Below are 15,273 nucleotides of genomic sequence, written 5' to 3' on the forward strand. Positions count from 1 at the left end.
GCACCCACCTCGGCCCAGGACAAGTCAGGCTGCACCCACACGTGATGGTCCCTGCACGTGGAGCTGCTGCTGGGAGCACAGGGATGCACTGGAGGGGCCCGAGGCCAGAGACCGTGGCAAGGCACGTGCTGGTGGAGGCTCACCCGGCCAGGCTGGGGCTTTGAGGGATGCCGCATGGCCGGGAAGATGTTTTCCACATGAGAGCAGCTCTGCTGCCTGGAATTTCCACCGGCCAAGCCACGAGCATCCGGGAACGGCAGCCGAGATGGCTCCCAGCTGGCAGCGCCGCCGGATGGCGCAGGGGCAGGCAGCCACCGCCACGGGGTCATGACCAGCCCCGCTGCTGCCAAGCTGGGGGACAGCCAGGGGACACGGGGCAGCCACATGAGCACTTCAGCGACCAAAAGCATGCAAACTGCTGGTAGTGGTGGTAGAGAAGCATCATCCCCATCCTCACCTCCCATGGAAGGCCCCAAAACCTCAGAGTCTGCAGAGCTACAGGGTGGGAGTGCTGGGGCACACAGAGCAGTTTTTCAGGTGCTGAGAGATGATGCAGAGCAGAGCCAAAGGCAGGTCCCAGGTGCCAGCCTCCACCCGGGGGTAGGGCAGGAAGCCCCCAGCCTGCCATGGCTGGCAGCACAGCCACATCAGAGCCCCATGTGGGGCCGGGAACACGGCCCTGCCCATGCTCTGACAAGGGCCCCGCTGTTCAGGGCTGCAGCTGCTCCGCGGAAGTAAACAGGGCTGCTGCCAGCACATTCCTGCCTGCCGTCCTGCCCGACCCCTCCTGCCTGCACATCCCCCACAGCCGCAGGGGACACCCAGCAGCACCTGGGAGGGGTGGACATCCCCACAGCCCGTGGACCACGCACAGCTGCCCCCGGCACGCACACCCTGCCCCGGTATGAAGGGAACGGGGAGCCACCACCCAGGCAAGCAAATAAAATAAATGGCATTTATTAGCAAAATAAAGGACAGAAACTCTCAATCACAAGGCCCTTCCAGGTGGCCAGGGCCACCCCACACAGCCCCCCATGCTCTCTGCTGAGCTCCCTGCATCCTGCTGCTGCTCCTGCTGTGGCTGGCAGCCTCGGGGGTTCTGCCCTGGGCAGGGTGGGCAGTGCTGCCTGACAGCAACAGCATCCCCACAGCACCAACCAGCCCTCACGCTGCTCAGCCCTCTCGGTGAAGCAGCCCAGTGCTTTTGGACACAGTGCAGAACGTGTCCCAGCTCTGAGACGCAGAGTGCTCTGCCCGCCTGCAGAGAGGGACATGGGCTCAAAGTGCAGCCTCCTGGCTCAGTCCCGGCCCTCCCAGGCATCCTCCCGCTGCTTGTTCTCCAGGCGCTTCCTCTCTGCAGAGACAAGGGGGTCAATGCCACACCCTTACCACCCCACCTCCCTGTGGACGTGGCTGGAGCCCACCCTGCTGCAGCCCCCTCTCACCCAGCACCCTGTGAGATAGAGCATGCAAGAGGAAGGCCCCCCTATACTGCAGCCCCTCCAAACTCACCTTGAGCCTCTTGCAGCTTCCTCCGCTCTGCATCTCGCTGGGCTGGTGTCTGCTTGCTCCGTACCCCCAGGGCACCAATCACCAGCCGCCGGGCCAGGACAGCTGATGTTTCAGGGCGCTCCTTGGCTGGCTGCAGGTACTCTGTGAAGATGGGGGACATTAGTGGGGCATTCTGCGAGGGACAGGGCAGCTGTAGAGCCGTGCTGGCTGCCCCAACACTCCCCAGTTATCAGGATGATGTTGCAGCACAAGCAGGATGGCACAAGCTGGCACAGGGCAGCACCACTCACCAGCAAATGCCCTGGCTTTGGCTTTAGAGGCGCGGGTGCCCTGGGACAGTGGGCGCGTCTTCACCATCAGGTGCTTGGTGCTGAGGGCATCGCGTGCTGCAGGAAGAGAGCAGCATGTCCACGTGCAGGGGCAGCCCCATGCCCAGCATCTGGCTGTGGGAGAGGGATGCCTCCTCTCTGCCCATCCCCAGCTGAACCAGGAGCAGTACCTGTTATGGGGCTGGAGAAGACGCCCAGGGCGTGCGTATCATCCACCCATTTAATATCAAAGCCTTTTTTCCTGCCAAAGAGAGGGAAGGTCAGCGAGGCATGGGCACCTGACGGGCAGCCATGTGGAGCAGAGCCCAGGCAGGGAACCCCAGCACCAGGGACAGAGAGCTGGCAGACTCACTGATAGCTGCAGAAGACACGCATGAGATCCTCGGTGCGGAAATCCGCGGGGAAGTCGTAGATCTCGATGACGTGGGGCAGCTCGTCATCGCTGATGTCTGGAGCAGCAGGTTCCGCCCGATAGTAGTTGAAGCGGGGTGACTGCTGGCTCTCCTGGCGCTTCTCACCCCCTGAGAGCTGCAGCAGCAGGAGAGGCACAGCACTCAGCAACCCATGCCCACCTGCCTCACAGCAGTTCCCAACCCGTGGCAAGGTCTCCCCAGAAAGTTGTCCAGGCCCCTGCACCCACCCCAGCACTGCAGACGGATTCATGGCTTTGAGAATTAGGAGTTACCAACCATGTACTTGCTTTTCTCATTACCAGCATCCCTTCACTTGCCACGCTCAGCGGCCAGGTCAGGGACATGGTAGGAATGGCAGGGATGAAACAGAACATGCAACTCCAAACACACCCCCCTTCCACAGGGATGTGATGACCTGAAATACCTTAGGGGAAAAACAAGGAGCAGGATAGTAACGCCAGGAGGAAAGATTGATGTCTCTACGCTACATGGAAGCACCAGGCTCAGCACGCCCTGGCTGCAGCACATGCACTGGAGCAGCCTATCAGCAGCCCAGATGCCAAGATGAAAAAGACAGTGCTTCACTGAGGAGCAAGTTCTGTTGGTTAATCACCTGTGCACCTAGAAATTTATGTTTTATTTCTCATTTGAATTTGTCTGACTTCACTTTCCAGCTGGCAGTTCTTGTTCTGCCTCTCCGTCAGATTAAAGAACCCTCAGTCCCTGGTCTCCTCCCCATCACAGCACTTTCTAATGTTAATCAAGTCCCTTCTCAATACTCTTATTGATAAAATGGGTTGTGCTCCTTTAGTAACTCACAGTGGGGCACTTTCTCCAGCCCTAAAAGATGATGGCTGTAGAGCTTTTCTACCATGCACGTTTTACAGCCTTTATTTAAAAACACAGGCAGCAGCCTCCTGCTGCCACAGCACAAGGGTGCATCCAGCCCCTGTTTCCCTGTGTCCCGCAGCACTGCCAGTGCCAGCTGGTCACCCAGCACCCTCTTCTGCCCAGTGGGCCACCCCGCATCCCTTGCTGAACCCTTGCTTTCCAAACCACGCCGTGCCAGTGGCCAAGGGGATTCACTGTCCTGCCTCAGCTGAGACCCCAGGCCAGGTGCAGTCCAAAGGCACTGACAGCTCCTGGAGCGTGGGGCTGGCGTGATGCCAGGGAATGGGCACATAACTCAGATGGGTTCCCACCCCGATCCCCTAAGCGATCATAGCAGAGCACACCACGACTGCAAGGTTAGAGTCCATAAATCCCAGCCAGCTCAGTCGATAAAATGTGCTCATTCCGACAATTTTATGGGGAAGATGGATTCACGGCAGGTAAGGGGGTGCTGCCATAGCGGCTGGATGCCGGCGGAGGGTAGAGCTGAGTTATGGAGCTCACGGGAGGAGCCAGCACTGCCATCAGAGCCTCCTGCCCTGCCATCACCCCCATGCAGGGCAGCACGCTCATCAGGCACCCTGCGCCTGCTCGGGGAAGCAAGGGAGCCATTCCAGGCAGGATAACGCCCTGCAGTGCTGCTTGAGGGAGCAGAGCACTCAGGGAGTGCCAGGCAGCGGGGAGATGATTAGAGAGCAGGAGCACAGAGTGCCAGAGCAGCCCTTGACCTTCACAAATCACCAAGGGTGGCGGGGCAGGAAGGACAGGAGCCGTCTGGCAGCAGGGCTCAGCCACGCGGCAGGCACAGCTCAACAGGTCCCCAGCACTGCCCAGCCCAGCACAGCCCAGCACTGCCCAGCACTGCCCAGCCCAGCACAGCACAGCCCAGCCCAGCCCAGCACAGCCCAGCACAGCACAGCCCAGCCCAGCACAGCACAGCCCAGCACAGCACAGCACAGCCCAGCACAGCCCAGCACAGCACAGCCCAGCACAGCCCAGCACAGCACAGCCCAGCACAGCCCAGCACTGCCCAGCACTGCACAGCCCAGCACTGCCCAGCACTGCACAGCCCAGCACTGCCAGCCCAGCACAGCCCAGCCCAGCCCAGCACAGCACAGCACAGCACAGCCCAGCACAGCCCAGCACAGCACAGCACTGCCAGCACAGCACACAGCATGCCAGCAGCTCCCAGCCATGGGGCACGGCAGCCAGCGGGAGCCACAGTGCGGTCCCCAGCCCTGGCAGGCATCCTAGGGAGGGTACACATGGATGAGTACTGATGGATGGACAGACAGAAGACAGGGAAAATGATGCCTGTCCATCACATCTCGCTGCCCTCTGAAGACACACTCCTGCCAGAGCAGGTCGGGGGTCTGTGGCTGCTGGCTGACACCACAGCCCTGGGCACGCACGCATCGCGGCCCCACCATGCCGCACCGCCTGATGGAGAGTCCACAGAGCCCGCAAGGAAACGGGCACAGTGCTTAATTACTCTGTGTTCAAACTGATTTCTGCTCTGAATTTGTCTGGTTTCAGCTACCAGCCAATGCTGCTCACTACAGTGTTTTTTCCCCTGCTAGATTAAAGAGCCATTCGCTATCAGAAATCTCTCCTCCGCACAGAACGTCATAAATCTTGCTCTCTGCCAGCTCTCTGCATTGCATAAGGATTCGGTTTCGAGGAAGACGTTACTAATTTTCTTGTTCTTTATTTTAATTAACAACAGCTCCATCCTCCCAAGAGCCTGTGCACTCCCCAGGCAGCTACATCCACCTGCTGGGAGCTTGGAGGGCTCAGGAGGGCTCAGGAAGCATGAGGTGCCATGAATCTGCAGGGGACAAAGATGGCAACTTTTGATAAATCCCTATTTCAGGTTCTTTCTCACCCATTTTGGGAAGCTCCCTGGAAAGCTCAAACTTGTCTCAGAGCTTGTGCATAGGGGAGCCAATACAGATAGTCCTTGGAGTGAGAGCCTGTACTGCACAGCACAATCCTGCTCACAGCATCCTGTGGTTGCACCTTCCCTGATCTTCCTCCCCTGAGGACAAAGCCATGCCCATGGCACCAGCCCACAGAAAGCCAGTACCACCTGCACCAGCTGTCTCAGAACATCAGTGCTGTCCTCCTCACACCAGCACTCACCACAATCTCCAGTCTGGAGGGCGAGGGACAGTGGCTCAGGGGAGCACAGCCACACAAGGATGGGAATACCCCATGTCCTTCCACATCCCCCAAATGCAAGCCCTCTGTGTCCCACTGTCTCAGCACTGTGCCAGGCTCCAAGAGGACACATCAGCCCAAGCAAGGCCTTGCAGACAAGGTGGGATCTGTGCCCCTCAGTAAGGTGCTCTTGAGTTAACCTGATCCCTTCATACACGCTGTTATCAAGGCACCACCCATCACCTCACACCCTGCTTCCAGCCAGGGGTAGGCAGACACTGGATGTAACAATATCAATGTTGTTTGTTTCTTCAGGAAAATTACCAGTTTGATGCTACTATTTAAAATGCAATAAGGGATATCCAGCCCTGCTGCAGGAACTGAGCTTTCCTTGTGAATGGTGTGGGTCCTGGCACCAAGCAGCCAAGTGTAGTAAATTCAGCAGCATGTGTGCAGGAGGGAATGGCAATGAGCCACAGCTGATTAAGAAGCCATAGTTTCAAGGAAACATCCTGTTGCTGTTTCAATGGGATCCCATACATCTCAGCCCGTTTCTTTATCACCAGCCCTGGTTTCATGAGGGTGCAGTTGCAGTTTACATTTCAGCAGGTTTTACTGGGCACACTTAATGTACTACAGAGGGGCAATCACCCCAACCTTCCCCAGCAATGCTGGATGGGATGGGACAGATGGGAACATGGAGATCCCAGGTGTTTTGGGAGCACAGGGGAAGGCTGGCTCTAAGAGCAGGCAGCACAGCCAGCTAGGCTGGCCATGCCCTGGGTGCAGCCCACCCACCCCATGCACTCACCCCAGAGAACACAGGAACACATCCCCCTCATCCCAGCGGGCACAGCCACCGACCCTGCCAACCCCCACAAACCCTGGCTAGCAGGGAGTACCTCCTCCAGCAGCCGTGGGTCCAGGCAGTCCCCATCATCGTTGAACAGCACATCCCAGCTCTCCTCAGCACCTGGGCTGGTCTGGCTCAGGGTTTCAGCACTGGCACTGCTCTGTCCTTCCGTAGGGGAGCTGCTGTGGAGACCTCTCTCTTCTTTCTCAGCCTCCTGGTGCTTCTGCAGTGAGCCCACATCCTCATCTGGCTTTGCCAGCTCCTTGGCCCAGGACGCAGGTGAGATCCTCTCCATGCCATGGCACAGCTGCTCTAGGGGCACTGGAGGCTCACAGCTTTCCAGAGGTGCTCCCTCCCACGGGGGGCTGCTCTCAGATCCAGCACTGCTATCTGGGCAGGCATAAGTGCTGCCTGCTTCCACTACAGCAGGCACCCGGTCACCCTCCCCTCTGGGACCCCCAGCACCAGCAGTGCTCTCCTCCATGGCAGGCTGGGATGGGCTGCCCATGCCCTGCTGTGGGGTGCTCCCCGCTGGGAGCACTGGAACATCGCCCATGCTGCCCCCCAGGAACACAGGCTCACAGCTGGCTCCTGGTGCATGCAAGGTGCTCTCCCCAGGAACCTCAGCTCTGCCTCCCCACGTCTCCTCTGCCTCTGGCACCCCAGTGGCACAACCCTCGCTCTGCTCTGCCAGGAGAGACCTCTGCTCATCCCTCCCCTCCTCCCTCTCCCCCTCCCTCTCCCCCTCGCAGGCTTTCGGACCCACTGTCTCCCCCACCACCTGGGGCACCCTGCCATGGCTGCCCACCCCTGCTGACTGCAGGACAGCTTCTCCCAGGCTTTGGGAGAGGTTCTCAGCTGGATCTGGGGTGCTGTCCCCCAAGTGCTCCGACACGCTACTCAGGCCTGTCTGACAAACCAGCGTTGGGCTAGCAGCGGGTGTTGGGCTAGCGGGGTCATCCCCAGGCTCAGGGGGAGCCTTCACAGCCTCAGCCTGGGCATTCAGTGTGGATGGAGGGTCAGGCTCAGTCCTTATCACCCTGTGGTTGTGGCTGAGCTCTGCAGGTTCCTCGTGAGATGCTTTGTCCTGCCTGTCCCTGTGCTGAGCAACAGCTGGATCTGGGCATGGTTCACGCATGCTGGGTGACGCCTCCAGGCTTTCCAGTGCAACAGGGCAGCTGCCTCTCGTCCTATGGCTGTGCCTGGCAGAGGCTGCCCGCAGCTCCTTTGGGCCGGCATCCACCTTGCTCTCCTTCCTCGCCGCCCTGCCTGCCTGTGTCCTGGCTCGGGGGCTCGGCCTGTGCCCCTCGCCGCCGGCCGGGTCCTGCAGCAGCCGGTGGTTCTGGGGCTCGCGGCGGTGCCCGGCCCCCCGCGCGTCCCCTGCCGCTCGCGCCTCTCGCTCCCGCCGCGCTTTGGGCACGTAGAGCGCCATGTCGGGCTTCCTGCGGCGCACCCGGCTGCCCTCGGCCTCCTGCTGCATGGTGCCACCGTGCCTGCAAGAGAGAACAGCGTCACTGTCCTGCCCGCGGCCCAGCAGCCCCAGGCTGAGAGCACGGGGGGAGCCCCTGCCCAGGTCACTGGGTCGGGGTCCCAGCGCCCACCCTGCTCCTCCGCAACCGGCACACAGTGATCGATTGTGCAGCCCCAACACGGCCCCACAGCAGCACATCTGCAGACAGGGTTTGGGGCCCGGAGCACCCCACAGCCCTATAGCCTTTGGCTTGGAGGAAGCAGGGAAATCCTGACAGAACCACTGGCCCAGCTCCAGCAGCTGCTACCTGGGACCCTCAAGCCCAAGGGACCAGTGTCTGCAGCTGAAGCAGAACACCGAGACCACGCACTACTCAGCCATCAAAAACCACAGAGAAGCCTGAGGCAGCCACAGAACAACAGAAAGCAAACCCCGGCACAGGGATACCCTGGCACAGGACCATGGCATGATGCAGCCCTGCTCACCTGCTGCCCCATCCCAGCAGAGATTTATTTTTCATCATCTTTGGCAGAAGCAGGCACACCACAAGCGGCCAGACCCCCTGCCCCATAAATATGCATCAGACAGGGTTTATGGAGACGGATGATGCGGGGGGCTGCACTGTGGTTGAGGGGAAGGCAGAGTGGGGCTGGGCTGGGGCCCCATGATTAATCACTGCCCACTCCGTTTAGGGGGATTCATCACAGGCCGCTGTCAGGTAAATCACTGGAAAAACACCTCTTCAGTAATTAATGTGAAGTGACGGATGGACAGCCCCTGGGCCCATTAATCTGGACCATCAGCGCCGACCGAGATTATGAATGTCAGGATGCATAAACTGCCGGCAGATCAATAGGGCCAGGAACCCATCCAAGGCTCTCATTTCCGAGGCACCTCCGGTGCATTAGGCTCCCCTGCACACAGCCCCTGACCGAGGCGCGAACGCTCCCCGTGGCCCCGCACCAACAGCAGCACTGGTGCCAGCAAGGCGAGGGGAGGCCAACCACGGCTGGAAAGTGGCTGGGGCTGCCCACACCACACAGCATCATCCCCTCTGTGATGGATGGACAGACCTTTGCCTTGGCATGACGGATGAGTCTCTCTGGCTCTCTGGAAACCACTGGAAAAGCCCAGCAGGGCACTACCCCAAGCACGACTGCAGTGCCAGTGCCTGCACCTCATGCTGCAAAGGTGGGCAGGAACAGGAGGTGCAGGAACAGGTGCTGTGGTGATGCTGAGCACCATCCCAGGGCTGCCCCAACCATTTTTCTGTCTCCGTAGTTCTTGTCATTTTTCCCCCCCTCTTTGATACACTAATTTTGCTGGCAGAACGATCCCCTTTATCTTTATCGACCGCAAGAAAGGAATGTATCCTACAAACCTTCCAAGGACTGGATTAGTCATTTTTCAAAACTGAGGCATTATACATTTTCTCACCAAGTGGCAGCCCGAGTGCCAAAGGGGAGGGGCACTGGAAGCCCCCCTGGCACCACCATTTCCAACCACAGATAGCTTCCAACTGCACTGAAGCATGTTCTGCTGAAGGACTCTTCCCAGCCAAGCCCAAGAGTCCCAGGCCATGGCTCATTGCTGAAGGTCTTGTGGGGGTCAGTGATCTCCCCAGGCTCTCCTTCCCGACAATTCCCAGCACCGGGAGCAGCCAGAAGCAGCATTGCTCCATGCAGATCCCATGTCACCTCCAAGAGCCTTTGCACACAGGATTTATGGGCTCCTCAAAAACCTGCCATTCACCTTGCCTCACCCTCCAAAGCAGATGGTGCAGCATTAGCCAGACGGCTGGTGCTGGGAGCATCCTCTCCCTGCACATCTTTGCCTCTGCCTGCCACACACTGCTGGGGAAGAGCTGCTTCCTGCAGCCTGGGAAGAGGCACGGCAGGGTGGTAGATGACCCACACTGGCAGGGATGCTGCAGAGCTTTGTTTTTTCCCCACAGGGCAGCACAGCCCCTGCCCCCAGCCTATCAAACACTTCATCAATGCCACAGCCACGGGTCAGCACCAACTAATTTCATGCTCTGGGAGGCAGAGCAATGGCCCTGGCTTTGGGTCTCATTCACACTACACTAGGCAGGGCAACCCTACCACTTCCAGAGTCTGGGACCAAGCCTGCCCCACAAAGACAGGCAGCAATGAGCAGTGCATCCCCAAAAAGGCCTGTGCTGCCCCAGATGCTGTCTTGTTTCATGGACCTGCCTAGCAAAACAACTCAGCACTCTGGCACCAAGCAGGGAAAGGCCACGACACCATGGCAAAAGCGGTGATGGGAGTGCTGCCCAGCTGTCTGCCATGTAAAGCCCACCAGCCCAGCACAACACAGCCCAGCATGGCCAGGAGGGTGCTGGATCATCAGCCAGGAGGCAGCCAGAGCTCCCTGAAGGCGCAGGCTCCTCTCACACTGCTCCCAGGAACACAACAATCTGCTCATGGGGAGCCTGTGCTCATGGTATGCATTGCTGAGGTCTCAGCGAGCTGCCCACTCAGGTGCCAGCCTGTGCCTCTCCTCTATCGAACATCAGCAGCACACAGGGCAGCATCTTCTCCCTGACTTCTCCCCCTGTCCTGTCAAGGGAAGGACCCCACAAACAAGAGCAGGCCAGCCAAGAGCATGGGAACAGGCAGGGATGCTGCTGGGCTGTGGTGCTCATGTGGAACATGGCAGCTCCTGGAGAAGTCCCAGTGCCACACAGCACCCTCTCAGCAGGCTGCTGCATTTCCTGGCAGGCAGCTGTATTTTTAGCCTTCGAGGTTTCTAATTCCACTCAATCCATATTCCCATCGATAGAGCAGATAACCTTAAAGCCTTGGCAGTGAACAGGGATGGCAACAGTGGGGGACCAGGAGCCTTGGGGGGCCTCACGCAGCCTTGGCATGCAGCTCGCACACCACAATGTCACTCTTTACAGCCTGCAGCAGATTGGGCTCTTTGAAGGGGAAAAAAATAACTACAATAACAAGATTAATAAAAAGGCAGGTACAAGGAGATTCTAAACAGCTCCACTGGGGAACCTCACACTTGCAGGACTCATCCCATGCCAGGCACGTGCCATGGCACACTTACCAACTGCACAACCAGCCCCTGGCAGCCCAGGCAAGGACTGTCAGAGGTTTTGGCTGCCCTGCACCTCTCCTGCTCTCAGCAGGGCTCCAGCCCAGGCCACCTGGCGCAACAGCAGCAACAGGGCCAGGAAAGGACCTGGATACCTGGTGGAGACAGAAGAAAGGCATAAACACAGCCACTGGCACAGGGCAAAGCAAAGCATTCAAGGAGCAAAGAGCTGCATCCGTGGCTTTTTAAGGCGTCCTGTCCCCTGCTGCCAGGAGAAAGAGCTCTCCAGCAGCCACACAACACTGGCTGTGTGAGGAGGTGGCAAAAGCATCAAAGGCACTGAGATTTCAATCGTGCCTTTCACTTGCAATACTCTTAGGAGACACCTGGAATAGATGCTCTTAGGAGATACCTGGAAGAAGAGAAGGGGAACATTCCAGACAGGAAGATGATTTGAAAGTCAATAGTGTCCCCTCACAGCTGCAGGGGGGCACGGGAGAGGGAAGGGACAACAAACCAGCAGAAGGAGTTAACAGCCAGAATGCTAAGGGGAATACAAAGGACTTTACAAATATAACCAGGCAGAATCAGCACAAAAGTGAAAAGGTCTATTAATAAACAAGGAGGGAGAGAAAATTAATGATGTCTCAAAAATAAAGATGACTCAAAAGGGAAAAATCACTGTTTTTAAACAGAAAAATGCAAATGAGGCAGAGGCCTTGCAAAAACAGCTGCAGCAAAAGCAAAAACAGCATGTCCACACAGACACAGTCACCTGGCCAGCCTGGCCAGTGCAGAGATGAACCTATTAACCTCCTGGCACACAGTGCCAAGGAGAAACCAGGGCCTGAGCAATGGGTACAGCCAACAAGGCACTGATTTTCTCTGCAAGAAAGGACAACACAACCAGAGCTGAGAACAGGACAAACCCTGTTCCTATTCCCAGTGCAGAACAAAACTGGCAGTTAAAGGAGCCAGCATACCTGCACAATGAATGATGGACACTGGCTTGCCCAGAGCTATTTCAGAAGAATCACTGGGCAAAGCTTTTTGGTGAGGCAAGCAAGAGCCAACTTAGCTGAACTTCAGGGTCTTGTTTTATAGCATCTCTCAAACCTCTACTTGAATAATGAATTGTCATTAGATGATACTGAGCAGTGAGCTGTTGTAAACACCATACGGAGAAGACACCGTTGAAAGGATCCAAGAAATGTAAGCAGGAAACAAAGCAAGACCTAGCCTGGGAAAATGAAGTTAAAATAACCCAAAGTCGCTACCCAGGGAGCAAGAGCAGCCTGAAAAGCAAGGCCCTTCAGTGCACTTACACCAGGAAGCAAGTGACTGGGATGGCCACCCTAAAATGTGCAAGAGGCGTATCTGGTCACCAGCATCGTGCCATGGGCCACAGCAGGCAGCACACAGAACCACAGGTGGTGTGAAGGATACACGAGGACGCCAGGGCCTGCAGGCAGCCATGAAAGGCAGTGTGCAGCACGTGTGAGCAGCAGACACCTGTTTTACACGGCACGGCAGAGTGGCGCACCCAGGAACCCGTGCAGCTCCCCTGCACCCAAGGGCTGACACACGGCCCTGTGACTGTGCTGGGAGAGCTATGGGCTCTGCAGCGTGCCCTTATCCGGCATCCCGGGGGTGCCTACCGGCCGACTGGGGAGGGCGGGCTTCAGGCGGGGATCAGCGCTTGGACAGGGCGAGGGGAGCAGGGCTGGGGACAGGGAAGGGACAGGGGATAAGGATCAAGGCTGGGACACCAGGGTGAGGGAGAGCGGGACAGCGCCGGGAGCGGGCAGGGCGCGCACCCCGGGCCGCTGTGCCCCGGTACCGAGCGCCCCGCCGTGCCGGGCCGTGCTGGGCCGCGCCGGGCCGCCCGCCAGGCCGCCGCCGTTACCCGTGGCCGCGCCAGGTCCCCCGTCGCTCCGCGCCGCGCCGCCGCTTCCGCCGCGCCGAGCCCGCCCCGCCGAGGGGAGCGCCGGGACCTGTAGTGCGGCACCGGCAGCGCGGCCCCGCGCCCGCCCCGCCCCGCCCCGCCGCTCCTCCCCGCGGCCCCGGGCACACGGGCACATGGGCCGGTACCGCCGCTCCTCCCCGCGGCCGTGGGCACTCGGGCCGGTACCGCCGCTCCTCCCCGCGGCCGTGGGCACTCGGGCCGGTACCGCCGCCCCTCCTCCCCGCGGCCCCGGGCACACGGGCCGGTACCGCCGCCCCTCCTCCCCGCGGCCCCGGGCACACGGGCCGGTACTGCCGCTCCTCCCCGCGGCTGTGGGCGCTCGGGCCGGTACCGCCGCCGCTCCTCCCCGCGGCCGTGGGCACTCGGGCCGGTACCGCCGCTCCTCCCCGCGGCCGTGGGCACTCGGGCCGGTACCGCCGCTCCTCCCCGCGGCCCCGGGCACACGGGCCGGTACCGCCGCTCCTCCCCGCGGCTGTGGGCGCTCGGGCCGGTACCGCCGCCGCTCCTCCCCGCGGCCCCGGGCACACGGGCCGGTACTGCCTCTCCTCCCCGCGGCTGTGGGCGCTCGGGCCGATACCGCCGCCGCCGGGGCGCACCGTGCTCTGCTCGGCACCACGGGCGGCCACGGTGCCGCGGCGGGCCGTCCTACCCCGGCAGCAGCCGGCAGCCGCAGGAAGGAGGCTCCGTGGCTGGGGTGGTGGGTCACACAGCGGGCGGGAGCCGTGGTGCTCGCTGTGACCGGGCGGGCAGACGTGGGGACACCGCGCTACGAAGGCTTCGGGCAAGCCGGTGCGGCCGCCCTGGTTAGTTTGGCCGATGGGCAGCGGGTCTCTGCCCGCTCCCCGCTCCAGGAGCTCCTTGCTACCGAGCCGAAGCTCTCCGATGCGGTTTCCGTCCGGCTGTATCCCAGGCAGCTTCATGGGGGGGTACCGGAGGTGACCCGGGAATGTCCCATGGCGTGCACGCTGCTGCCCGTGCGGGACCGGGCCGCCGGGAGCCGGAGCGGCTTCTGCAGCTCCCCCTGGACTGAAGCTGCCGAGGGACCGGGGAACGGTCACGGGCCACCCTGGCAAGGTGCCACCGAGGCATCGCACACAGCATCCCTGAATGGGGCTGTGCCAAGCTCCTTATCCCTCCTTAGGTGCAGTAATAAGGCTGGGACTGCTGATGCCTGAGGTCTGGGATACCCTGAAGTACTCGGACCTTCCTGAGTGCCCCGGGGTGGGTCCCAGTACAGCCCCAGGGGCTCAGACCCGGATAGGTCCAGTCATCCCGCCTCAGACAGGTGCCCCTGCTCAGGGCAAGGAAAGCTCACGTCAGGCAGGGCCACGCAGCATCCCCTGGGAGCGGCCCCTCTCCCAGCCTCATGTGGCACACAGGGGACCATGTTCCCTCTCACAGGTAATCGATGGCAGCAGATCCTGATCGCTTTCATTATTATTATTTTCTTATGCATGTGCGCACAGGAGATTTATCGCCAGCTATGGAGGCAAAATCAATTATTCATGTTATAAATTAGAAAATGATTTATGTTTGTGGGAGGCCAAGCAGTGTGGAGCCCCTGGCCACGTGGGAGCTGGGTTTGTCTGGGAATGGCACCAGACAGCCCCTGCCAGCACTTACCTGGTTTCTCCATCCCTTCTGTTCCTTGGGTGCCCCACCCAGGGATTGTCCCCATCCTGTCACAGGGTGACCCAAGGATGGTGACCTGCAGGCAGCATCCAGCCTCTCCCACCCTGTAAATCCATGTGTGAGAGCACGAGGAAGGTTGGGGACTGCCATGGCCCGGTCACCCTGGCCAGTGCAACAGAATGATGCTCCACAGCAGTTTCCATGGCAGCCGTAAAACAGTCCAAGCACTGCAAGGTGTGGGCTGCAGAAGGACCCCCTTCTTTTTGTCCACTAGAAACAGAATCTCATGTCCTCTCCAGCCTCAGCCACTGTGTCTGTGCTTCTGCTTCCCTCAAAGGACGCGGTGTACCCTCCAGATTGCCACCCATGTGGGCAGAGACCCACTGTGCCACTAACACCCCTATGCTCCCCAGGAAAGGGCAAATGGGTCAGGGCATCCCACCTGAACTGGTCCCTGAGCTACCCCAGAATAGTACTGTAGGGTTTGGCTTGACTATGGCTCAGCTTCTCCTGAGCTAGAGTGGTCTGAGGGGTCCTGGGACTCTTGCCAGGCATGGAAATCCCACTCCCTGAAGGCTGACTCTAGTTCTGCATAGAGCAGGGTGGCACTGGGCTCCCACTGCTCCCAGTTTTGGGACAGGGGTCACCTGTTGCTGCCTGCTCTGCCCCCAGCCCGGCCATGCTGGTGGGAGCTCCAGTATCCCATCAGTGGTCCCAGTACCTCGGTCCAAAACCCACTGCCCATGCTGTGTACCCAGTGGAGTGAATGCCGGGAACCAGCAGCCGCTCTCTGCTGATAGCTGGGATTGTTCTTGCTTCTGAAGAGTCTTGATCTAAAGCTGCCATGTCTGTGCCTCCCAGGGGACGGCACAGCAAGCCAGGAGCTGCTGCCTGGCTCTCCTTGTCTATCTGCAGCTGCATCAGCTGGGGCCATGGGGAGGCACAGGCTGAAAGGAGCAGTGCAGGAGAGAACGGAGCTG

The 15,273-nt window shown here is 59.8% G+C and overlaps 1 protein-coding gene across 1 annotated transcript; it reads right to left on the reverse strand.

Moving 5' to 3' along the window:
* Positions 1–941: 941 nt before the first annotated feature.
* R3HCC1L (R3H domain and coiled-coil containing 1 like) lies at positions 942–13,581 on the reverse strand. Its single transcript, XM_058029692.1, has 7 exons — positions 12,602–13,581; positions 6,208–7,651; positions 2,194–2,369; positions 2,012–2,082; positions 1,803–1,898; positions 1,513–1,653; positions 942–1,354 (listed from the first exon to the last, which is right to left on the reverse strand). The coding sequence occupies exons 1-7, from the start codon at positions 13,579–13,581 to the stop codon at positions 1,299–1,301; spliced, it is 2,964 nt and encodes a 987-aa protein (XP_057885675.1). The 3' UTR covers positions 942–1,298.
* Between the last annotated feature and the right edge of the window lie 1,692 nt (positions 13,582–15,273).

The sequence above is a fragment of the Melospiza georgiana genome, chromosome 8, assembly GCF_028018845.1.
Source record: "Melospiza georgiana isolate bMelGeo1 chromosome 8, bMelGeo1.pri, whole genome shotgun sequence".
Lineage (NCBI taxonomy): Eukaryota > Metazoa > Chordata > Aves > Passeriformes > Passerellidae > Melospiza > Melospiza georgiana.

Excerpts from the sequence above, each read along its gene's own strand:
- R3HCC1L (XM_058029692.1), bottom strand. The coding sequence starts at position 13,581 with ATGAAGCTGCCTGGGATACAGCCGGACGGAAACCGCATCGGAGAGCTT. Across the intron at positions 2,370-6,207 it reads ACCCACGGCTGCTGGAGGAG|CTCTCAGGGGGTGAGAAGCG; the intron begins GTACTCCCTGCT and ends CTGCTGCTGCAG. Across the intron at positions 1,355-1,512 it reads GAAGCTGCAAGAGGCTCAAG|AGAGGAAGCGCCTGGAGAAC; the intron begins GTGAGTTTGGAG and ends TTGTCTCTGCAG.